Source organism: Pezoporus wallicus, unplaced genomic scaffold (genome assembly GCF_028554395.1).
Source record: "Pezoporus wallicus isolate ANWC-B61680 ecotype Strahan unplaced genomic scaffold, APGP_CSIRO_Pwel_v1 contig_6732, whole genome shotgun sequence".
In the NCBI taxonomy this organism is placed as follows: domain Eukaryota; kingdom Metazoa; phylum Chordata; class Aves; order Psittaciformes; family Psittacidae; genus Pezoporus; species Pezoporus wallicus.
The window spans coordinates 3,487,142-3,512,835 of NW_026638638.1; the positions used below are offsets into that span (position 1 = coordinate 3,487,142).

General features: G+C 41.0%; 1 protein-coding gene across 3 annotated transcripts in view; it reads left to right on the plus strand.

Moving 5' to 3' along the window:
- Nucleotides 1-25,694, plus strand: part of TTN (titin) — a 253,429-nt gene that overhangs the window by 207,345 nt on the left and 20,390 nt on the right. For all 3 annotated transcript variants that reach the window (XM_057411684.1, XM_057411685.1, XM_057411686.1), the window contains 13 exons: nt 67-17,172; nt 17,498-17,794; nt 17,897-18,484; nt 18,583-18,885; nt 19,059-19,355; nt 20,004-20,291; nt 20,376-20,675; nt 20,763-21,065; nt 21,234-21,539; nt 21,686-23,452; nt 23,542-23,838; nt 24,954-25,241; nt 25,334-25,633. In XM_057411684.1, the coding sequence (XP_057267667.1) occupies nt 67-17,172; nt 17,498-17,794; nt 17,897-18,484; nt 18,583-18,885; nt 19,059-19,355; nt 20,004-20,291; nt 20,376-20,675; nt 20,763-21,065; nt 21,234-21,539; nt 21,686-23,452; nt 23,542-23,838; nt 24,954-25,241; nt 25,334-25,633 (22,440 nt within the window). The remainder of the gene's footprint in view (nt 1-66; nt 17,173-17,497; nt 17,795-17,896; nt 18,485-18,582; nt 18,886-19,058; nt 19,356-20,003; nt 20,292-20,375; nt 20,676-20,762; nt 21,066-21,233; nt 21,540-21,685; nt 23,453-23,541; nt 23,839-24,953; nt 25,242-25,333; nt 25,634-25,694) is intronic.

Here is a 25,694-nt window from a genome sequence, read left to right on the forward strand (position 1 = left end):
ACATTCAGACAGTGTAAGAGTGAATTCCTGGGTAATGCAATGTTTTATCTTTTGCTCACTTTTCAGACCCACCAGGTCCACCTGCAAACCCAAGAGTGACTGATACTACAAAGACAAGTGCATCTTTAGCCTGGAGCAAGCCCCACTATGACGGTGGTCTTGACATCACTGGCTATATAGTGGAGCATCAAAAGGAAGGAGAAGAAGAATGGGTAAAAGACACAACAGGGACTGCTTTAAGAATCACTCAGTTTGTTGTTGCTCATCTGCAAACAGGAGCCAAATACAATTTCAGAATCTCTGCCATGAATGCTGCAGGTGTGGGTGAACCAGCAATAATTCCAAGCGTGGAAATCAAAGACCGTGAAGAAATTCCTGACTTTGAATTAGATGCTGAACTAAGAAGAACACTTGTTGTTAGAGCTGGATTAACTATTCGTATTTTTGTGCCAATTAAAGGGCGTCCAACTCCAGAAGTTACATGGACAAAAGATGATGTTTCTCTCAAAGGACGTGCCAGTATTGAAAATACAGATTCTTTTACGCTCTTGATTGTCACAGAGTGCACCAGATATGATGCAGGGAAATACGTAATGACTCTTGAAAATGCTGCTGGTAAGAAAACTGGCTTTGTAAATGTAAAGGTCTTGGATACACCAGGTCCACCAATAAACCTTAAGCCTAGGGAAATAACCAAAGACAACATCACTCTCCAATGGGATATGCCTCTAATAGACGGTGGTTCACGTATAACAAACTATATTGTTGAGAAACGTGAATCGACTAGAAAAGCATATTCAACAGTCACTACCAACTGCCAGAAGTGCTCCTTCAGGATTACTAATTTGGCTGAGGGGTGTGAATACTATTTTAGAGTGCTGGCTGAAAATGAGTATGGTATTGGTGAACCAGCTGAAACCACGGAGCCCATAAGAGCTTCTGAGGCACCATCCCCACCTGAGAGTCTTAATATTATGGATATAACACGGAACTCAGTTAGCCTGGCTTGGCCAAAACCAGAACATGACGGTGGCAGCAAGATCACTGGGTATGTAATTGAAGCACAGAGGAAAGGAACAAACCAGTGGGCACACGTCACCACTGTAAAAACACTGGACTGTGTAGTAAAGAATCTAACTGAAAATGAAGAGTATACTTTCCAGGTTATGGCAGTTAACAGTGCTGGAAGAAGTGCCCCAAGAGAAAGCAGGCCAGTTATTATCAAAGAGCAAACAATGCTACCAGAGTTTGATCTCCGGGGTATCTACCAGAAAACAGTCATTGCCAAAGCTGGTGATAATATAAAGATTGAAATCCCTGTGCTTGGTCGTCCAAGGCCTACTGTGACTTGGAAGAAAGAAGATGAGATACTTAAGCAAACACAAAGAATAAATTATGAAAATACTGCAACTGCTACTATACTAACCATCAATGAATGTAAACGAAGTGATAGTGGTCGATACCCATTATCAGCTAAAAATATTGTTGGAGAAGTTAGTGAAGTAATCACAGTTCAGGTTCATGACATACCTGGACCACCTACTGGACCAATAAAATTCGATGAAATTTCATGTGACTCTCTATCATTCTCATGGGAGCCTCCTTTGAATGACGGTGGTGTACCAATAAGCAACTATGTTGTGGAAATGCGTCAAACTGACAGTACTACATGGACTGAACTGGCAACCACAGTGATACGTACTACATTTAAAGCCATTCGTCTCACTACTGGAGTTGAGTATCAGTTCCGTGTTAAAGCTCAAAACAGATATGGAATTGGTCCAGCCATTACTTCAGAGTCTGTAGTTGCCAACTACCCATTTAAGGTACCTGGGCCTCCTGGAACTCCTCAGGTGATAGCAGTCACCAAAGAAACCATGACCATTAGCTGGAATGAGCCAGTTACTGATGGTGGAAGCCCAATTTTGGGGTATCACATTGAAAGAAAAGAACGAAATAGCATTCTTTGGCAGACTGTAAATAAAATGCTGGTATCAGGCAATATCTTTAAATCAACTGGACTTACTGATGGCATTGCATATGAATTCCGTGTTATAGCAGAAAATCTGGCTGGGAAGAGTAAGCCAAGCAAGCCATCTGAGCCTATGTTTGCCCTAGACCCAATAGATCCACCTGGTAAGCCAATACCTCTGAACATTACAAGACATGCAATTACACTGAAGTGGACTAAACCAGAATATAATGGTGGGTTTAAGATAACTGGCTACACTGTTGAAAAAAGAGACCTTCCTAATGGCCGTTGGCTAAAAGCTAATTTCAGCAATATATTAGAGACTGAATTCACTGTAAGTGGCTTGACAGAAGATGCTGCCTATGAATTCCGTGTGATTGCTAGGAATGCTGGGGGTGCTGTTAGTCAGCCCTCTGAGCCATCAGATGCAATTACTTGTAGAGATGACATTGAAGCACCAAAGATAAAGGTAGATGCTAAATATAAAGACACATTAGTGCTGAAAGCAGGTGAAGTTTTCAGACTTGAGGCTGATGTTTCAGGCCGCCCTCCACCAACTATGACATGGACAAAAGGAGAAAAAGAACTTGAAGACACAGCAAAATTAGAAATTAAAATAGCAGATTTCTCTACTGCTCTCACCAATAGAGACTCTTCAAGAAGAGATGGCGGTGCCTACACACTTACTGCAACAAATCCTGGTGGCTTTGCTAAGCATATCTTCAATGTTAAAGTTCTTGATAGACCTGGTCCCCCAGAAGGACCTTTGGCTGTGTCTGAAGTCACTGCAGAAAAATGTGTGCTGTCATGGCTACCTCCACTGGATGATGGAGGAGCAAAGATTGACCATTATGTGGTTGAAAAACGTGAAACCAGTAGACTGGCATGGACAGCTGTAGCCACAGAAGTTCCAGTAACTAAACTGAAGGTTACTAAGCTGTTGAAGGGCAACGAGTATGTGTTCCGTGTTATGGCCGTTAACAAATATGGAGTTGGTGAGCCTCTGGAATCAGAGCCCATTCTTGCAGTAAATCCATATGTGCCACCTGATCCACCTAAAACACCTGAAGTTACAGCAATTACAAAAGATTCTATGATTGTCTGTTGGGGCCATCCTGATTCTGATGGTGGGAGCCCAATAATTAACTATATCGTGGAACGTCGAGACAGGGCTGGTCTACGGTGGGTGAAGTGTAATAAACGGGTTGTTACTGACTTACGTTATAAAGTGTCTGGACTGACAGAAGGTCATGAATATGAATACAGAGTCATGGCTGAAAATGCTGCTGGCATCAGTGAGCCAAGCCCAACCAGTCCATTTTATAAAGCTTGTGATACTGTATTTAAGCCTGGTCCCCCAGGTAATCCTCGTGTTTTGGACAGCAGCAAGTCTTCAATTACAATAGCATGGAACAAACCAGTATATGATGGTGGATCAGAGATCACAGGTTACATGGTTGAGATAGCACTACCTGAAGAAGACGAGTGGAAGATTGTAACTCCACCAACAGGTCTAAAGGCCACTTCTTTCACCATCACTAACCTAAAAGAAAATCAAGAGTATAAAATACGAATATATGCTATGAACTCTGAAGGTCTTGGAGAACCTGCTCTTGTTCCTGGTACTCCAAAAGCTGAAGAGAGAATGCTACCTCCAGAAATTGAACTTGATGCAGAGCTGCGTAAAGTTGTCACTATTAGAGCCTGCTGTACTCTACGGCTCTTTGTCCCAATTAAAGGAAGACCAGCGCCTGAAGTAAAATGGACAAGAGAACATGGAGAATCTTTGGATAGAGCAAGCATTGAATCAACAAGTTCTTATACTCTACTTATTGTTGAAAATGTAAATAGATTTGATAGTGGCAAATACATACTGACAATTGAAAACAGCTCAGGTAGTAAGTCAGCATTTGTGAACGTCAGAGTTCTTGATACCCCAGGGGCACCTCAAGATTTGAAAATAAAAGAAGTTACAAAGTCATCAGTTACACTCACATGGGAGCCTCCTCTCATAGATGGTGGCTCTAAAATAAAAAATTACATTGTTGAAAAGCGTGAATCAACAAGAAAAGCTTATTCAACTGTTAATGCAAATTGCCACAAGACCAGCTGGAAAGTCGATTCACTGCAAGAAGGCTGCAACTACTACTTCAGAGTCCTAGCTGAAAATGAGTATGGAATAGGCCTTCCAGTTGAAACTTCAGAATCTGTAAAAGTATCAGAAAGACCACTTCCACCCGGGAAAATAACTTTGCTGGATGTGACAAGCAATAGTGTATCTTTATCTTGGGAAAAACCTGAACATGATGGTGGTAGCAGAATTCTGGGCTACATTGTAGAAATGCAAAGCAAAGGCAGTGAAAAGTGGTCAACTTGTGCTACAGTAAAAGTTACTGAAGCCACTATCACAGGATTGATCCAAGGTGAAGAATACACCTTCCGTGTTTCAGCTCAGAATGAGAAAGGTATCAGTGATCCTCGTCAGCTGGGTATACCAGTTGTTGCAAAAGACCTTGTGATTCCACCAGCTTTCAAATTACTGTTTACCACTTTCAGTGTTCTAGCAGGAGAGGACTTAAAGGTTGATGTTCCTTTTGTTGGTCGACCCAAACCAGCAGTGTTTTGGCATAAAGATGATATTGCATTGAAGCAGACTACAAGAGTAAATGCAGAAAGTTCAGAAAATAACACAGTGTTAACAATAAAAGAAGCATGCAGAGATGATGTGGGGACATACTTAGTTAAACTTACAAACTCTGCAGGTGAGGCAACTGAGACCCTAAATATTGTTGTCCTTGACAAACCAGGACCTCCAACTGGACCAGTAAAAGTAGATGAAGTAACAGCAGATAGTATCACCATTTCCTGGGAACCACCTAAGTATGATGGTGGTAGCTCTATCAATAATTACATTGTAGAAAAAAGAGACACCTCGACCACAACTTGGCAGATGGTGTCAGCTACTGTTGCAAGAACAACTATAAAAGCATGTCGATTAAAGACTGGATGTGAGTATCAATTCAGAATCGCAGCCGAGAATAGATATGGAAAGAGTACCTATCTTACTTCAGAGTCAATTGTAGCCCAGTATCCATTTAAAGTTCCTGGTCCACCTGGAACACCTTTTGTAACAAACGTCTCAAAAGACAGCATGATGGTACAGTGGAATGAACCAGTCAATGATGGTGGCAGCAAGATCATTGGGTATCACTTGGAGCGCAAAGAAAGAAACAGTATTCTCTGGGCTAAACTGAATAAAACACCTATTCCAGATACCAAATTTAAGACAACAGGACTTGAGGAAGGTCTCGAATATGAGTTCAGAGTTTATGCAGAAAACATAGTGGGCATTGGAAAGGCAAGTAGAGCATCTGAATGCTATACTGCACATGACCCATGTGACCCTCCGGGTCGTCCAGAACCTATAATTGTCACAAGAAGCTCAGTAACACTTCAATGGAAGAAACCTGTATATGACGGTGGAAGTAAGATCACAGGTTATGTTGTTGAAAAGAAGGAGCTACCTGATGGTCGTTGGATGAAAGCAAGCTTTACAAATGTCATTGATACCCAATTTGTAGTAACTGGTCTAGTTGAAAACCAGAGGTATGAGTTCCGTATTATAGCACGAAATGCTGCAGGTGTTTTCAGTGAACCATCTGAGAGCTCAGGGGCAATTACAGCAAGAGATGAAGTAGAACCACCTCAGATAAGTATGGATCCAAAATACAAAGACACAATTGTAGTGAATGCTGGTGAGTCATTCAAGCTTGAAGCTGATGTTCATGGCAAACCAATACCTTCCATTCAGTGGTTAAAAGGCGATCGTGAGCTGGCAAACACTGCTCGTATGGAAATAAAAAGTACTGATTTTGCAACAAGCCTTAGTGTGAAGGAAGCCATTAGAGTTGACAGTGGTCAGTATGTATTACTGGCAAAGAATGTTGCAGGTGAAAAGAAAGTTCCTGTTAATGTTAAAGTTCTTGATAGACCTGGACCACCAGAAGGACCTGTTGAGATTACAGGCGTTACTGCTGAAAAATGCATGTTGTCATGGAAACCTCCACTACAAGACGGTGGTAGCGATATTTCACACTATGTTGTAGAAAAAAGAGAAACCAGTCGCTTAGTGTGGACGGTCATTGATTCAAATGTGCAAACCCTAAATTGCAAAGTTACAAAACTTTTAGAAGGAAATGAGTATGTTTTCCGCATCATGGCAGTCAATAAATATGGTGTTGGTGAGCCTCTCGAGTCTGAACCAATACTCGCGAAGAACCCATTTGTAGTGCCACTTCCACCAAAGGCACCAGAAGTAACCGCCATTACCAAGGATTCTATGATAGTCGTATGGGAAAGGCCAGCCTCAGATGGTGGTAGTGAAATCCTAGGTTATGTCCTTGAAAAACGAGATAAGGAAGGTATTCGCTGGACAAGATGTAACAAACGCCTGATAAGTGAACTGCGATACAGAGTGACTGGGCTTATAGAAAATCATGATTACGAGTATAGAGTTTCAGCTGAAAATGCTGCAGGTCTTAGTGAGCCAAGCCCACCTTCAATTTACTACAAAGCATGTGATCCTATTTACAAGCCAGGTCCACCCAATAATCCTAAAGTTGTGGATGTTACAAGATCTTCAGTTTTCCTTTCATGGGGTAAGCCCATCTATGATGGTGGCTCTGAAATTCAGGGATACATTGTGGAAAAATGTGATGTAAGTGACAGTGAATGGGCAATTTGTACCCCTCCAACTGGAATTAAGAATACTCACATGGAAGTAGAAAAATTGGTGGAAAAACATGAATACAAATTCCGCATATGTGCAGTTAATAAAGCAGGAGTTGGAGAGCATGCAGATGTTCCTGGTACTGTTGTTGTGGAAGAAAAGATGGAAGCGCCAGACCTTGACCTTGACATGGAATTAAGGAAGATTGTAAATGTGAGGGCAGGAGGTTCCTTAAGACTGTTTGTTCCCATCAGAGGTCGTCCAACACCTGAAGTAAAATGGGGTAAAATGGATGGTGACATCAGAGAGGCAGCTATTATTGATACCACTAGCAGCTTTACTTCCCTTGTTCTAGACAACGTTAACAGATTTGATACTGGAAAGTATACTCTGACTTTAGAAAACAGCAGTGGAACAAAGTCTGCATTTGTCAGTGTAAGGGTACTGGATACCCCAAGTGCACCTGTTAATTTAAAAATCAGAGAAATTACTAAAGACTCTGTTTCACTTTCGTGGGAGCCTCCTCTCTTGGATGGTGGAGCAAAAATAAAGAATTACATTATTGAAAAGCGTGAAGCAACAAGAAAGGCATATGCAGCTGTTGTAACAAACTGCCATAAGACTTCATGGAAAGTAGATCAACTTCAGGAGGGCTGCTATTACTTCTTTAGAATCTCTGCTGAGAATGAGTATGGAATTGGCCTCCCTGCAGAAACCAGTGACCCAATCAAAGTTGCTGAAGTTCCACAGCCTCCTGGGAAAATAACAGTGGATGATGTCACAAGAAGCAGTGTCTCACTAAGCTGGGAAAAACCTGAACATGATGGTGGCAGCAAAATCATACAATACATTGTTGAAATGCAAGCAAAGGGTAGTGAGAAGTGGTCAGAGTGTGCTCGTGTGAAAACTCTTGAAGCAGTCATTACTAACCTAACTCAAGGGGAAGAATATCTTTTTAGAGTAATGGCTGTGAATGAAAAGGGTAAGAGTGATCCTAGAGCACTTGCAGTTCCAATAGTTGCCAAAGACCTGGTGATTGAACCTGATGTAAGACCTGCTTTTCATAGTTATAGTATCCAAGTGGGACAAGATCTGAAAGTAGAAGTACCAATTGCAGGTCGACCTAAACCAACTGTAACCTGGGTAAAAGATGACCAGCCATTAAGGCAGACAACAAGAGTCAATGTTAGTGATTTGACTGACCTCACTATACTGAATATTAAAGAAACTAGCAAAGAGGACAGTGGCACTTATGAAATCACTGTGGCTAATGTTGTTGGGCAGAAGTCTGCTTCTGTTGAAATTATAACTCTAGATAAACCTGACCCTCCAGTAGGACCTGTGAAGTTTGATGAAATAAGTGCAGAAAGTATTACCCTATCGTGGAATCCCCCAGCTTACACAGGCGGCTGCCAGATCACCAACTATATTGTTCACAAGAGAGATACAACAACCACTGTCTGGGAAACTGTTTCAGCTACCGTCGCAAGAACTACACTGAAGGTGACTAAACTGAAAACTGGTTCAGAATACCAGTTCAGAATATTTGCTGAGAACAGGTACGGGCAGAGCTTTGCACTGGATTCTGCACCAGTTGTAGCACAGTACCCCTACAAGGAACCAGGACCTCCTGGCACACCATTTGTGACAATTGTTACAAAAGACTCCATGGTTGTACAGTGGCATGAACCAATAAATGATGGTGGCAGTAGAGTGTTGGGCTACCATCTTGAGAGAAAGGAGAAAAACAGCATTTTATGGGCTAAAGTGAACAAGACTATTATTCAGGACACAAGCTTTAAGACAACTAACCTTGAAGAAGGAATCGAATACGAGTTTCGAGTTTCTGCAGAAAATATTGTTGGTGTAGGCAAAACAAGTAAAGTGTCTGAGTGCTATGCAGCTCGTGACCCATGTGATCCTCCAGGTCGCCCAGAAGCTATAATAATAAAAAGAAGTTCTATTACTCTACAGTGGACCAAACCAGAATATGATGGTGGAAGTAAGATTACTGGTTATATTGTAGAAAAACGTGACTTACCAGATGGTCGCTGGATGAAAGCTAGCTTCACAAATATCATTGAAACTCACTTCACTGTAACAGGGCTTACTGAAGACCAAAGATATGAGTTTAGAGTAATTGCAAAGAATGCTGCAGGTGCCATAAGCAAACCTTCTGACAGTACAGGACCAATAACAGCAAGGGATGAAGTTGAACTTCCACGAATTTCAATGGATCCAAAGTACAAAGACACAATTGTTGTAAATGCTGGTGAAACATTCAGACTTGAGGCTGATGTTCATGGAAAACCACTGCCAACTATTAAGTGGTACAAAGGAGATAAAGAGCTTGAGGAAACTGCTAGGTATGAAATCAAGAACACAGATTTCAGTGCATTAATAATTGTAAAAGATGCTATTAGAGTTGATGGTGGACAGTACATTTTAGAAGCCTCTAATGTTGCAGGAACAAAGACAGCAACACTAAATGTAAAAGTCTTGGACAGGCCAGGACCTCCAGAGGGCCCAGTCCAAGTGACAGGAGTCACAGCTGAAAAATGTTCATTAGCATGGGCTCCTCCTCTTCATGATGGTGGCAGTGATATTTCTCACTACATTGTAGAGAAGAGAGAAACTAGTCGCCTAGCATGGACTGTTGTTGCTTCAGAGGTTTTACCTACAATGCTGAAAGTAACAAAACTCTTGGAAGGAAATGAGTATGTTTTCCGTATTATGGCAGTTAACAAATACGGGGTTGGTGAGCCATTAGAATCTGTGCCAGTAATGATGAAAAATCCATTTGTGGCTCCTGGACCACCAAAGGCCTTGGAAATTACTAACATTACAAAGGATTCTATGACTGTCTGCTGGACCCGGCCAGACAGTGATGGAGGTAGTGAAATCATAGGTTACATTGTAGAAAAAAGAGACCGAGCAGGCATCAGATGGATAAAATGCAATAAACGCAGGATTACAGATTTGCGATTAAGAGTTACAGGCTTAACAGAAGATCATGAATATGAATTCAGAGTTTCTGCTGAAAATGCTGCTGGAGTGGGTGAACCAAGTCAAGTGTCTCCTTACTTTAAAGCTTGTGACCCCATGTTCAAGCCTGGCCCACCTACAAATGCCCATGTTGTGGATACAACCAAAAGTTCAGTTACACTTGGCTGGAGTAAACCTATTTATGATGGTGGTTGTGAAATCCAGGGGTACCTTGTAGAAATCTGTAAAGCTGATGAAGATGAATGGTCACTTGTTACTCCACAGACAGGTATACGTGCCACTCGGTTTGAAATCAAAAAGCTTACTGAACATCAAGAATATAACCTACGAGTGTGTGCCCTCAACAAGATTGGTGTAGGAGAGGCTGCATCAGTTCCTGGTACTATTAAGCCTGAAGATAAACTTGAAGCTCCAGAACTTGATATTGATTCAGAGCTAAGGAAAGGGATAGTGGTTAGAGCTGGTGGGTCTGCTAGAATTCACATACCATTCAGGGGACGACCAACACCTGACATCATGTGGTCTCGAGAAGAAAGTGAATTCACAGAAAAAGTTCAGATTGACAAAGGCATAAATTACACACAACTTTCAATTGACAACTGTGATAGAAATGATGCTGGCAAGTACATTCTTAAGCTGGAGAACAGCAGTGGTTCTAAATCTGCATTTGTTACGGTGAAAGTCTTGGACACACCAGGAAGACCTCAAAACTTAGTGGTAAAGGATATAAAGAAGGATTCTGCTGTATTATCTTGGGAACCACCCATTATTGATGGTGGTTCAAAGATAAAGAACTATGTAATAGACAAGCGTGAGTCAACCAGGAAGGCATTTGCAAATGTAAGTGCTAAGTGTGGCAAGACAAGTTTCAAAGTTGAAAATCTTACAGAAGGAGCAATTTATTACTTCAGAGTTATGGCTGAAAATGAATTTGGAATTGGTGTTCCAGCTGAAACCAAAGATGCTGTCAAAGCCTCAGAGCCACCTCTGCCCCCTGGGAAAGTAACACTCACTGATGTGACTCAGAGAAGTGCATCTCTTACATGGGAAAAACCTGAACATGATGGAGGTAGCAGAATTTTGGGATATATTGTTGAAATGCTGCCTAAAGGAACAGAAAAATGGAGTGTTGTTAGTGAGACCAAAACATGCAATGCGGTTGTGTCTGGTTTGAGTCCAGAACAGGAATATCAATTCCGTGTGATTGCCTACAATGAAAAAGGCAAAAGCGATCCCAGAGCCCTTGGAATTCCTGTGATAGCTAAAGACTTGACAATTGAGCCAAGTTTCAAACTGATGTTTAATACCTACAGTGTACAGGCTGGAGAAGATCTGAAGGTAGAAGTACCATTTATAGGTAGACCTAAACCAACTATTACTTGGACAAAAGATGAGCAGCCACTGAAACAGACAACCAGATTACATATTCAGGACACATCAACATCAACTATCTTAAATATTAAAGAAAGCAACAAGGAAGACTTTGGTAAATATACAGTAACAGCAACAAACACAGCAGGTACAGCAACAGAGCAGCTGAGCATAATTGTACTGGAAAAGCCTGGCCCACCACAAGGACCTGTGCGCTTTGATGAAGTTAGCGCGGATTTTGTTGTTTTATCATGGGATCCACCTGATTATACTGGTGGCTGTCAGATAAGCAACTACATAGTAGAAAAGCGTGACACAACCACTACCACGTGGAGCATTGTGTCAGCAACTGTTGCCAGAACAACTATCAAAGCAACAAAGCTTAAAACAGGTTCTGAATACCAGTTCAGGATTTCTGCTGAAAACAGATATGGGAAGAGCGCTCCTTTGGATTCTAAACCAGTTGTTGTGCAATACCCTTACAAGGTGCCTGGGCCACCTGGAACCCCATTTGTAACAGCAGCTTCCAAGGACCATATGATCGTAGAATGGCATGAACCAGTTAATGATGGAGGAAGCAAAGTTCTAGGCTACCATCTTGAACGTAAAGATAAGAATAGCATTCTTTGGACAAAACAAAACAAGTCACTCATTGCAGATACCAAATATAAAACAGATGGCCTTGAAGAAGGTCTTGAATATGAATTCAGAGTTTCTGCTGAAAATATTGTTGGCATTGGCAAAGTCAGCAAAGTATCAGAATTGTATGTTGCCCGAGATCCTTGTGACCCACCTGGCTGCCCAGAGGCTATTGTTGTTACAAGAAATAATATCACACTGAAATGGAAAAAACCAGAGTATGATGGTGGAAGCAAAATAACAGGATATATTGTAGAAAAGAAAGAGCTACCAGATGGTCGCTGGATGAAAGCCAGCTTTACAAATGTGTTGGAAACAGAATTTACAGTAAGTGGTCTTGTTGAAGACCAACGATATGAATTTAGAGTAATTGCAAGAAATGCAGCAGGTTGCTTGAGTGAACCATCTGAAAGTACAGGGCCCATTACTGCCAGAGATGAAATTGAGGCACCAGGGGCTTCACTGGATCCTAAATACAAAGATGTCATTGTTGTTCATGCTGGAGAAACCTTTGTTCTTGAAGCTGATATCCATGGCAAACCTATTCCTGACATTACATGGTCAAAAGATGGTAAAGACCTTGAAGAAGCAACCGCAAGAATGGAAATCAAATCTACCATTCAGAAAACAATTCTTACCGTCAAAGACTGTATAAGAGTAGATGGAGGTCACTATACTCTTAACCTCAAAAACGTTGGTGGCACAAAATCCATACCAATCACTGTTAAAGTGCTCGACAGACCAGGACCTCCAGAAGGACCTTTGAAGGTTACAGGTGTCACTGCAGAAAAATGCTACTTGGCATGGGCACCACCTTTACATGATGGCGGTTCTAGTATCTCACATTATATCATTGAGAAGAGAGAGACAAGCAGGCTTTCATGGACACAAGTAGCAACAGAAGTGCAGGCTCTTAACCACAAAGTAACCAGACTCCTTGCTGGCAATGAGTACATTTTCCGTGTAATGGCAGTGAACAAATACGGAATTGGAGAACCCTTGGAATCTGAGCCAATTGTGGCTCGTAATCCATACAAACCCCCTGGTCCTCCTTCAACACCTGAAGTTTCAGCAATCACAAAAGATTCAATGGTGGTAACGTGGGGTCGTCCAGAAGACAATGGGGGAGCTGAAATTGAAGGTTACATACTTGAAAAACGAGACAAAGATGGTATCCGGTGGACCAAATGCAATAAGAAAAGGCTGACGGACTTGCGATTCAGAGTAACAGGTCTTACTGATGGGCATTTCTATGAATTTAGAGTTTCTGCTGAAAATGCTGCAGGGGTAGGGGAACCCAGTGAGCCATCCATTTTCTATCGAGCTTGTGATGTATTATATCCACCAGGTCCACCAAGCAATCCGAAGGTTACAGACACTTCCAGGTCATCAGTTTCCCTTGCCTGGAGTAAGCCTATATATGACGGTGGTGCTCCAGTTAAGGGATATGTAGTAGAAGTAAAAGAAGCTGCCGCTGATGAATGGACTACCTGCACCCCACCAACAGGCCTACAAGCAAAACAGTTCACTGTAACAAAACTTAAAGAGAACCAGGAGTATAACGTCCGCATCTGTGCCATCAACTCAGAAGGAGTAGGAGAACCTGCTACTATACCTGGTACAGTCATAGCAGCAGACAAGATTGAACCTCCTGAAATTGAACTTGATGCAGATCTCAGAAAAGTAGTCACTGTACGTGCTAGTGGTACATTACGCCTGTTTGTCACCATCAAAGGAAGACCAGAACCTGAAGTTAAATGGGAGAAAGCAGAAGGAAGAATTAGCGAGCGAGCTCAGATTGAAGTCACCAGTTCCTATACAATGCTGATCATTGACAATGTGAATAGGTTTGATAGTGGTAGGTACAATCTTACTTTAGAGAACAACAGTGGAAAAAAATCAGCTTTCGTTAATGTCAGGGTGCTTGATACACCTAGTGCTCCTATAAACCTGACAATCAGAGAAGTGAAGAAAGATTTTGTAACATTAGCCTGGGAACCACCACTTATTGATGGTGGAGCTAAAATTACCAACTATGTAGTTGAAAAGCGAGAATCCACAAGAAAGGCATATGCCACTGTTACAAACAACTGCATTAAGAATTCCTTCAAAGTTACCCAACTACAAGAAGGATGTAGTTATTACTTCCGTGTTCTAGCAGTAAATGAATATGGGGTTGGTCTACCAGCAGAAACACCGGACCCAGTTAAGGTTTCTGAACCACCTTCGCCACCTGCGAAGGTCATTCTTGTTGATGTGACTCGCAATTCTGCTTCAATTAAATGGGAAAAACCAGAGAGCGATGGTGGTAGTAAAATCACTGGTTATATAGTAGAAATGCAAACTAAAGGAAGTATAAAATGGAGTGCATGTACACAGGTGAAAACCTTAGAAGCAACAATAACAGGCTTAAGTATGGGAGAAGAGTACAGTTTCAGAGTGATTGCTGTTAATGAAAAAGGAAAAAGTGATCCAAGAGAGCTTGGTGTCCCAGTCATTGCAAAAGATATTGAAATCCAGCCATCTGCTGAGCTCCTTTTCAATACATTCACTGTGAAAGCTGGAGATGATCTTAAGATTGATGTGCCATTCAGAGGGCGACCTCTTCCAACTGTTAGCTGGAAGAAGGATGGGAATCCCTTGAAAGAGACAACCAGAGTAAATATTCATACTTCAAAGACTTCAACTTCACTGTCCATCAAGGAAGCTTCAAATGAAGATTTGGGACATTATGAATTACATCTTTCAAATACTGCTGGATCAACAACAGCTTCTTTAACTGTAGTTGTCCTTGACAGACCAGGACCACCAACTGACGTGCATATTGACGAAGTTAGTGCTGATAGTGTAACTCTGTCTTGGAAAGCTCCAGTATATGATGGTGGGTGCCATATTAGCAATTATGTTGTGGAGAAGCGAGAAACCACCACAACGACGTGGAGTGTAGTATCTGCAGCAGTTGCAAGAACATCAATTAAAGTATCTCAACTCACCACTGGGTCTGAATATCAGTTCCGTATTTGTGCAGAAAACCGCTATGGGAAAAGCACTTACACGAATTCTTCTTCTGTTGTGGCAGAGTATCCATTTAAGCCTCCAGGACCACCAGGAACTCCTCATGTGGCACATGCAACTAAAGCTTTCATGATTGTAACTTGGCAGGTACCAGTTAATGATGGAGGTAGCAGAGTACTAGGATATCACTTGGAGCGTAAAGAAAGAAGCAGCATTCTTTGGACAAAAGTCAACAAAAGCCTTATATCTGATACACAAATGAAAGTTACAGGACTTGATGAAGGGCTGCTGTATGAATATCGTGTTTACGCTGAAAACATTGCTGGAATAGGCAAATGCAGTAAGTCATGTGAGCCAGTTGCTGCAAGAGATCCATGTGATCCTCCTGGTCAACCAGAAGTTACTAATATTACAAGAACATCTGTCTCACTGAAATGGACTAAACCAGAATATGATGGTGGGGCTAAAGTAACAGGTTATATTATTGAACGCAGAGAGATACCAGACGGTCGGTGGCTGAAATGTAATTTTACTAATGTACAAGAAACATATTTTGATGTAGGTGGACTTTCAGAAGACCAGAGATACGAATTCCATGTGATTGCAAAGAATGCTGCTGGACTTTTCAGTCAGCCATCTGAATCAACTGGACCTGTGACTGTAAAAGATGATGTGGAGGCTCCAAGAATTATGATGGATGCCAAATTCAGGGATGTTGTAGTTGTGAAAGCTGGAGAAGTGTTTAAGGTCAATGCTGATGTTGCAGGAAGGCCAATACCGGTGATTTCGTGGACAAAAGATGGCAAGGAGCTTGAAGGAAAAGCTAGAGTTGAAATAGCCTCAACAGATTACACTACTGCAATAACCATTAAGGACTGTATCCGAGGTGATTCAGGACAGTATTTACTAACATTACAAAATGTTGCAGGAACAAAATCTTTGGCAATTAACTGCAAAGTGCTTGATAGACCTGGCCCACCTGCAGGCCCATTAGAAACACATGGCCTTACTGCTGAAAAGTGCCACTTATCATGGGGACCCCCTCAAGAAAATGGTGGTGCAGATATTGATTATTATATTGTAGAAAAACGTGAGACCAGCAGACTTGCATGGACCCTTTGTGAAGCAGAGCTTAGAACAACATCCTGTAAAGTGACGAAACTACTGAAGGGTAATGAGTATATTTTCAGAGTGATGGGAGTTAACAAATATGGTGTTGGTGAGCCTCTGGAAAGTGTTGCTGTCAAAGCCCTAGACCCATTTACAGTTCCAAGTCCACCTACATCTCTAGAGATCACCAGTGTGAGCAAAGATTCAATAACTCTGTGTTGGGCAAGACCTGAGTCTGATGGAGGAAATGAGATCTCTGGCTATGTAATTGAAAGACGTGAGAAAACTAGCTTAAGATGGATTCGTGTAAACAAAAAGCCAGTTTATGATTTAAGAGTGAAATCATCTGGTCTCCGCGAAGGATGTGAATATGAATTCCGGGTTTATGCAGAAAATGCTGCTGGCCTCAGTCTTCCAAGTGAAACCACACCATTGATTAAGGCAGAAGATCCAATCTTCTTGCCGTCTCCCCCATCTAAGCCTAAGATTATGGATTCTACAAGGTCAAATATCACAATCGGATGGACAAAGCCGCTGTTTGATGGAGGTGCTCCAGTAACAGGATACACAGTTGAATACAAGAAAACTGATGAAACTGATTGGACCACTGCTGTTCAGAACTTAAGAGGCACAGAATACACTGTATCTGGATTAGTGTCAGGCTCTGAGTACGTCTTTAGAGTGAAATCCAGTAACAAAATTGGTGTCAGTGAACCAAGTGATGTCTCAGAACCTCAGCTGGCAAAAGAAAGAGAAGAAGAACCTGCCTTTGATATTGACAGTGAAATGCGGAAGACTTTGATTGTAAAGGCTGGTGGATCATTCACAATGACTGTTCCTTTCAGAGGCAAACCAGTCCCAAATGTAACATGGAACAAACCGGACACTGATCTCCGTATACGAGCAAGCATTGATACTTCAGATAGTTGCACATCTCTTACTATTGAAAAAGCAACAAGAAATGATTCTGGAAAATACACCTTAACATTGCAAAACATCCTGAACACTGCTACCTTGACTTTAATTGTCAAAGTTCTTGATACTCCTGGCCCACCATCTAATATTGCAGTAAAAGAAGTAACTAAAGAATCTGCTGTGTTATCTTGGGATGTTCCTGAAAATGATGGTGGAGCACCTGTGAGGAACTATGTTATTGAAAAACGAGAAGCTAGCAAAAAAGCGTGGGTCACTGTGACAAACAATTGTCATCGCCTGTCCTACAAAGTGACTGGCTTGCAAGAAGGTGCCATTTACTACTTCCGGGTTTCTGGAGAAAATGAGTATGGTGTTGGAGCGCCTTCTGAGACCAAGGAAGGCACAAAAATAACAGGTGAGTGTTTCTAAGAAAAATATTTTTTAATAGTTAAAGCAAAATGTGTCTCAAAATGTTTACTTCAAAATAATAGAAGCAGCTTTAAATCTATTCACAGTAAAAAGATATTTTTGTGCTAGGTATGTTTGTGGTTTTACATATGAAAAAGAGCTAAGAAATGCTTAAATTTTAATTTTGCTTGCATTTTACTTAAAATGTCTCTAATGTACAAATTATTTCAACACACATTTTCTCAATCCAGATGGTACACCTGTGTAATTGCTAATATAAAATGTAAATACTTGCTATATTATTTAATCTGTTGCACATTTTTTTCTCTCAGAAAAACCCAGCCCACCAGAAAAACTTGGAGTAACAAATGTCACAAAGGACAGTGTTTCTCTTTCATGGCTAAAACCAGAACATGATGGTGGAAGCAGAATTGTGAGCTATCTTGTTGAAGGTCTTGAGAAAGGACAGCAAAAATGGGTTAAGTTTGCAGTTGTAAAGACAAATCATCATGTTGTTCGTGGTCTTAAGGAGAATGTTGACTATTTCTTCAGAGTGTCTGCAGAAAACCAAGCTGGTTTAAGTGATCCTAAGGAACTATTGGTCCCTGTTACAGTTAAAGAACAATTAGGTATGTTTCCTGACATAAAACAAGGGTTGATACACATGAAATTGGATTCATATTTAAAAAGAATGAAATTTCTTAATGGTTTGAAAATGTTTTCTTTTTCAGAATCCCCTGAGATTGACATGAAGGGCTTCCCTCATAACACTGTATATATTCGAGCAGGATCAAACCTGAAAGTTGAAATTCCAGTTTCTGGAAAACCAGTGCCAAAGGTGACATTGTCTAGAGATGGTGCTCCACTGAAACCTACCATGAGATTTCACACAGAAACCACTGCAGAAAGTCTCATCATTAACCTTAAAGAAAGTGTGGCTGCTGATGCTGGAAGATATGACATTACTGCTGCCAACTCAAGTGGCACCACAAAATCATTTGTTAATATTGTTGTGTTGGATAGACCAGGTCCTCCTGTTGGTCCTGCTGTCCTTAGCGATATCACTGAAGAGAGCGTAATACTCAGATGGCAGCCTCCAGCTTATGATGGTGGTAGTCAAGTTACCAACTATATTGTACTGAAAAGAGAAACAAGTACTGCTGCTTGGTCTGAGGTGTCTGCAACTGTTGCTAGAACTGTTATTAAAGTTATGAAGCTCACAACAGGAGAAGAATACCAATTCCGCATCAAAGCTGAGAACCGCTTTGGCATCAGTGATCACATAGACTCAAAATGTGTGGTTGTTAAGCTTCCTTACAGTGAGTAATATGCTTCTCATGCTATAGGCCAATGTTTAAATGCTCTGATGTTGAAAATATTATTGTTAATAATTAAACACTTCTTTTTACTTCATCAGCTACCCCTGGACCTCCTTCCACACCATGGGTCACAAACGTAACCCGAGAGAGTATTACTGTTGGATGGCATGAACCAGTCACTAATGGTGGCAGTGCAGTCACTGGATACCACCTGGAAATGAAAGACAGGAATAGCATATTATGGCAGAAGGCTAATAAGACTCTCATTCGCACAACCCACTTCAAAGTCACCACAATCAGTGCTGGCCTTATCTATGAATTTAGGGTTTATGCAGAAAATGCAGCTGGCATTGGAAAAGCAAGCCATGCTTCTGATCCAGTCCTTGCAATTGATGCTTGTGGTATGTATGTCCTAGAAAATAAAGAAGCCCAACCATTTAAGTAGTGCTTTGTTTTTGTTTGGTTGGGGTTTCAGCTCCCCCCAATCCCCCCCGTGATATACTGTCATGTACAGTAAGCCAATATCCAAAACAGCTGTTATTCATTGGCAATACTGTGATGTTTCCTACTGCAGAACCACCAAGAAATGTTCGTGTCTCAGATATTTCGAAGACTGCTATCACTCTAACATGGCAGAAGCCAGCATTTGATGGTGGTAGCAAGATCACTGGATACATCGTAGAAAAACGTGATCTTCCAGATGGCAGATGGACAAAAGCTAGCTTCACCAATGTTATTGAGACTCATTTCACAATATCTGGTCTGACACAGAATTCCCGGTATGAATTCCGGATCTTTGCTAAGAATGCGATTGGTTCCATTAGTAACCCCTCAGATGTTGTGGGTCCTATCACATGTGTGGATACATATGGTAAGTGTTTTTGCAATGCTGTAACAGTACTATTTTGTGGTAGTAGCAGTAGGAAGCTTAAAGGCAGCGCTGTTTTGTGGAACCATAGTTTTTTAAATATGGAAGGCTACTTTACAGTGATTGATTCAATAAGCTTGAATCTATTTGGACATGATTGTAATGAACACCTTTGGCTGTATCTGTGCTCTTAAAGTCTCATCATAGAATAGAATCATAGAATCATAGACTCAACTAGGTTGGAAAAGACTTTTAAGATCAAGTCCAACCACTACCCCAGGACTGCCAAGACCACAACTAAACTATGTTGTTGAGGACCTCATCTATACTTTTTTTGAACACTTGCAGGGATGGTGATTCCACCACTTCCTTGAGAAAATCTTTATTTTTCAAGCAACAGAAGTCTACCCATGCCCCATGGCCAAAGGGGTTATACTTACATACGTGGTTGCCTTTTCTTGTTAGAATTAGTTCTAACTTGTTCTAGATTTACGATTTAAGTTATACATGCTATCTTTACTTCAGTCTGTATTTCTAAAATGCCTGTAATTAAATTGCTTAAGTAAATTTGCTTAAGTACAATTATTTTTGGCTTTGTTAAATACAAGTCTAAAATATGTATGTTTTAAACTTATTCTTATGTTTTTTAAGGTGCACCTGAAATCGATGTGCCACCAGAATATACAGAAGTGGTGAAATATAAAGCAGGAACTTCAGTTAAGTTAAAACTAGGCATCTCAGGCAAGCCTATACCCACAATTGAATGGTTCAAAAATAACAATGAGGTACAAACCAGTGCACTAGTGTCTATTGAAAACACAACAGAATTTGCTTCTATACTTATCAAGGATGCAACTCGGCTGAACAGTGGCACCTATGAATTAAAATTGAAGAATGCCATGGGTTCGGCATCAGCCCATGTTAGACTACAGATACTTGGTATGTCTTCAGATACAACTGTATTATACTGTTAAACAATAACTCAGTAATAAATACTTAACAGCTTTCTTCTGCCTACCACAGACAAGCCAGGACCCCCAAGTGGACCTATACAGTTTAAGACAGTCACTGCTGAAAAGATTACAATAATGTGGAACCCGCCAGTGGATGATGGTGGTGCACCTGTAACACACTATGTTGTTGAAAAACGAGAGACAAGTCGGGTTGTATGGTCTTTAATTTCTGAAAAACTGGAGGGGTGTATCATAACTACAACAAAACTTATCAAAGGAAATGAATATGTGTTCCGTGTCCGTGGTGTAAACAAGTTTGGAGTTGGTGATCCACTGGAGTCTGAGCCTGTTATAGCCAAAAATTCATTTGGTAAGAAACATATAACTTATGCAACAGAATCATCTTGTGTATTATTTGTAAGTGGTATTTATCTACTCATGTATTTTTTTTACTCAGTTACACCTGGACCACCTAGTGTGCCAGAAGTCACAATGATAACCAAAAATTCTATGACCGTTGTCTGGAATAGGCCTACCGTTGATGGAGGCAGTGAAATATCAGGATATTTTCTTGAGAAGCGTGACAAGAAGAGTCTGAGTTGGTTCAAGGTTACTAAAGAAACCATTCGGGACACCAGACAAAAAGTAACAGGCCTGACTGAAAACAGTGAATATCATTTCCGAGTTTGTGCTGTCAATGCTGCTGGACAAGGGCCGTTCTCTGAAGCTTCTGACTTCTACAAAGCTGCAGATCCTGTTGGTAAGATACAACATGCAGTATTCCTAATTGGTTAGAAACCAATGGACGAGCAATTAGGATGGGATTGCACCAATGGAACTGAGGGCAGATTTTATTCCTCTTTGTGTTTAATTGTAAATATGGTTTCTATTTTGTCTCCCCCCATTCCCCATAAACTATCACTTACAGATAAGCCAGGCTCACCAACAAAGCTGAAGGTTGTGGATACAACCAAGACATCTGTCACCCTTGGCTGGGTTAAACCTGCTTATGATGGAGGAAGTCCAATTACCAGCTATGTGGTGGAGAAAAGAGAAGGTGAAGAGCAAGAATGGACTGTAGTCAGTACTAAGGGAGAAGTGAGAACAACTGAGTACGTTGTATCCCACCTTCAGCCAAGTGTTAATTATTATTTCCGCGTGTCTGCTATAAATTGTGCTGGACAAGGAGAGCCTATTGAAATGATGGAACCTGTTCAAGCTAAAGATATTCTCGGTACTGTACTTTTCAGTATTTGTTGGTTTTCTCTTTTGGTTTTTTGAGTTGTTTGTGGGGTTTTTTTTATTTTTTTGGTTTTTTTTCAAAGCATTTCTTATTTTACATTCCAAGAATGGATTATTAATTTTTACTTATTTCCACAGTGGCATCAGAGATTGATCTGGATGTTGCTCTCCAGACCTCTATTATTGCTAAAGCAGGTGAAGATGTGCAAACAATGATTCCATTCAAAGGCAGACCTCCTCCAACAGTCACATGGAGAAAGGGTGACAAGAATCTTGGGATCGATGAAAGATATATCATCCAGAACACAGAATCATCTACGCTACTTACTATTCCTCAAGTTACCCGAAATGATACAGGAAAATATGTTCTTACAATAGAAAATGGAGTTGGAGAAGCAAAATCCACATTTGTGAATGTAAAAGTACTTGACACGCCATCAGCCTGCCAGAAGCTGCAGCTTAAGCATGTTTCTCGTGGCACAGTTACACTGGTATGGGAACCACCTCTCATCAATGGTGGTTCTGAAATAACAAATTATGTTGTTGAAAAAAGAGATGCTACAAAGAGGGCCTGGTCAACTGTAACAACAAAGTGTTCTCATACTACCTTTAAGCTAACTAACCTGTCAGAGAAGACTGCATTCTTCTTCCGTGTTCTTGCTGAAAATGAAATTGGACTGGGTGAACCTTGTGAGACATCTGAACCAGTGAAAGCTGCAGACATACCTGGACCAGTAAAAGACCTAGCCATGAAAGATTCTACAAAGACTTCTGTTAAATTGCAGTGGAGCAAACCTGACTATGATGGTGGTAGCATTATATCAGACTATGTTATTGAAAAGAAACTGCAGGAAGAAAAAGAATGGACATATGCAGGCACAAGCAAAAGCTGTGAATTTGAAGTTGAAAAACTTAAGGAGCTCTCTGTCATGGAATTCAAGGTCTTTGCTAGAAATGAAAAAGGCAAAAGTGACGGTGTTACTGTTGGACCCATTACAGTGAAAGAACATATAATACCACCTGAAGCTGATCTTTCTGATATTCCTGGAGGTCAAGTTTCAGTGAGAATTGGACATAACCTGCTTACTGAATTGTCCTATAAAGGTAAACCTAAGCCATCAATGAGCTGGCTGAAAGACAACCTCCCTCTTAAAGAAACTGAACATCTTCGTTTCAAGAAAACTGAAAACAAAATAAGCTTAAGCATCAAGAATGCGAAAAAGGAGCATGGTGGCAAATATACTTTAATTCTTGATAATGTAGTCTGCAGAAAAACATTCACAATCACTGTCATTACTCTTGGGCCTCCATCTAAGCCAAAAGCACCTTTAAGACTAGATGAAATCAAAGCAGATAGTGTAGTTTTGTCATGGGAAGCTCCTGATGATGATGGTGGAGGAGAAATTACTGGCTACAGTATTGAGAAGAGAGAAACTTCACAAATGAACTGGAAATTGGTGTGTTCAAGTGCTGCAAGAACAACCTTCAAAGTACCAAACCTTGTTAAAGACACTGAATATCAGTTTAGAGTTCGTGCAGAAAACAGATATGGAGTGAGTCCACCTCTTGTCTCAGCAGATGTTGTGGCAAAGCATCAGTTTAGACCACCAGGTGCCCCAGGCAAGCCTGTTGTATACAACATAACCGCTGATGGAATGACCATATCTTGGGATGCTCCTGTTTATGATGGTGGCTCAGAGATTATTGGATACCATGTTGAAAAGAAGGAAAGAAACAGTATTTTGTGGCAAAAGGTTAATGTTGCATTAATATCTAGCAGAGAATACAGGATTACTGGACTGCTTGAGGGCCTGGATTACCAGTTCCAAGTATATGCTGAAAATGCTGCAGGTCTAAGCCGAGCTAGTGAGCCAAGCAAATTTACTTTGGCAGTCTCTCCAGTGGGTGAGTGAAAGATCAGTCCAAGAAAATGCTATCCTTGTAGAATATGGTGTGAGCAGTAATAAAATGAATTTTACTTATTTTCCTTTCAGACCCACCTGGTACTCCTGATTACATTGACGTCACCAGGGAAACAGTCACCCTTAAATGGACCCCACCACTACGCGATGGAGGCAGTAAGATTGTGGCTTACAGCATTGAGAAACGGCAAGGAAGTGAAGACCGTTGGCTCAGATGTAACTTTACTGATGTCAGTGAATGCCAATATACAGTTACAGGACTCAGTTCAGGTGACCGATATGAATTCAGAGTGCTTGCAAGAAACGCTGTTGGTACAATCAGCCCGCCTTCACAGTCTTCAGGCTATATCATGACCAGAGATGAAAACAGTAAGCACCATTTCTTAATATACTTGTATTTGGGTACTGAAGCCAGCTAGAGTTTCTGGCTGTAGTGATGGGAAATGGGAGGTCAAGGGAGGTGGAATGTGTGACTGAGGTCCTTCCAGTCAACTCAGAACATTTCTGTTTGTACTCCAAGGTGGGAGTGTCTAAATTAAAGACACAAATCTGGCAGACATAGGTAATCAATTGCTGAAAGGCATGGCACTCTTTTTGTTGAATAAGCAGCAGTAGGAAAGTTGGAAAGAAATCATAAACTGTGCATCATATTCTGATGCACTGAATAATTTAGACATGAAAATGTGCCTCAGGTAACTTAGCATACTGTAACAGCATATATTAATGGTGTCTTTCAGCTTAATATGATGCACTTTGTGCATTAGGGGAAAAATAAGTTTACAGTTCATATAAAAACTGCTTTTTAGAGAATACCAGAAAGAATCCTATATATAACAATTTTTTATGATTAGTTGTCATGGTTTAAGCCCAGCCATAAATCAGAACCATGCAGTCTCTCTCTCACTCCCCCGCTTCCCCCCCGCCCCACTCCCAGAGGGATGGGGAGGAGAATCGAAAGAATGTAACTCCCACAGGTTGAGATAAGAACAGTCTAGTAAGGTATAACACAAACCACTACTGCTACCACCAATAATAATAATGATAAGAGAAATAGCAACGGAAGAGAATATAACCGCTCACCACCCACCGACCAATACCCCGCCCGACAGAGCAGTGATCTAACCCTGCCAGGTAACTGCCCCCAGTTTATACAGTGGGTATGATGTGCTGTGGTATGGAATACCTCTTTGGTCAGTTTGGGTCAGGTGCCCTGTCTCTGCTTCCTCCCGGCTTCCCCTCCTCCCTGGCAGAGCATGAGACTCACAAAGTCCTTCGTCAGAGTAAATGTTACTGAGCAACAACTAAAAACATCGGTGTTATCAGCGCTGTTTCCAGGCTGAAATTCAAAACCACAGCACTGCACCAGCTACTAAGAAGGAGAAAAATGACTGCTACTGCTGAACCCAGGACATTAGTACATTAAAAATATTATCAGGAAAAAGTACTTAGCTATATAGGAACTAAATTATATTTTCCTTTTTTAGTTGCTCCAACAATTGAATTTGGCCCTGAGCACTTTGAAGGCCTTACTGTTAAAGCTGGAGAGAGCATTAGACTTAAAGCTCTAATCAAAGGACGTCCAGTACCTAAAGTGACATGGTTTAAAGATGGTAAGGAGATTGAGAAAATAATGAATATAGAAATAACTACAGCTATTGGATATAGCACAATCTTCATCAGAGATGCTATCCGGGAACATCGTGGAGTGTACACAGTAGAAGCCAAAAATGCATCAGGCACTAAACGAGAAGATATTACCATCAGAGTACAAGGTACTGCACCAAACACTTTCAGCATGCTCTTTTAAAATAGTATCTTATTCTAAGTGTTAACAAATTGTAATTCTGAACCTTTAAAATTGCAGACACACCAGGAAAAGTTGGTGGACCAATACGATTCACAAACATTACTGGAGAGAAAGTCACGTTATGGTGGGAGCCTCCAGCTAATGATGGTTGCGCTTCTATCTCCCACTACATAATTGAAAAACGTGAAACTAGCAGGATTGCTTGGGCATTAGTTGAAGATAAATGTGAAGCTTGCAGCTACACAGCACTTAAATTAATTAAAGGAAATGAGTACCAGTTCCGTGTCTCTGCAGTGAACAAATTTGGAGTTGGCAGACCATTGGAGTCTGATCCAGTTACTGCACAAATACCTTATAGTAAGTCTCCACCTCATCTTCTAGAAATAACTGTGGAGTTGCCATTTTGTCTTTCTAATGA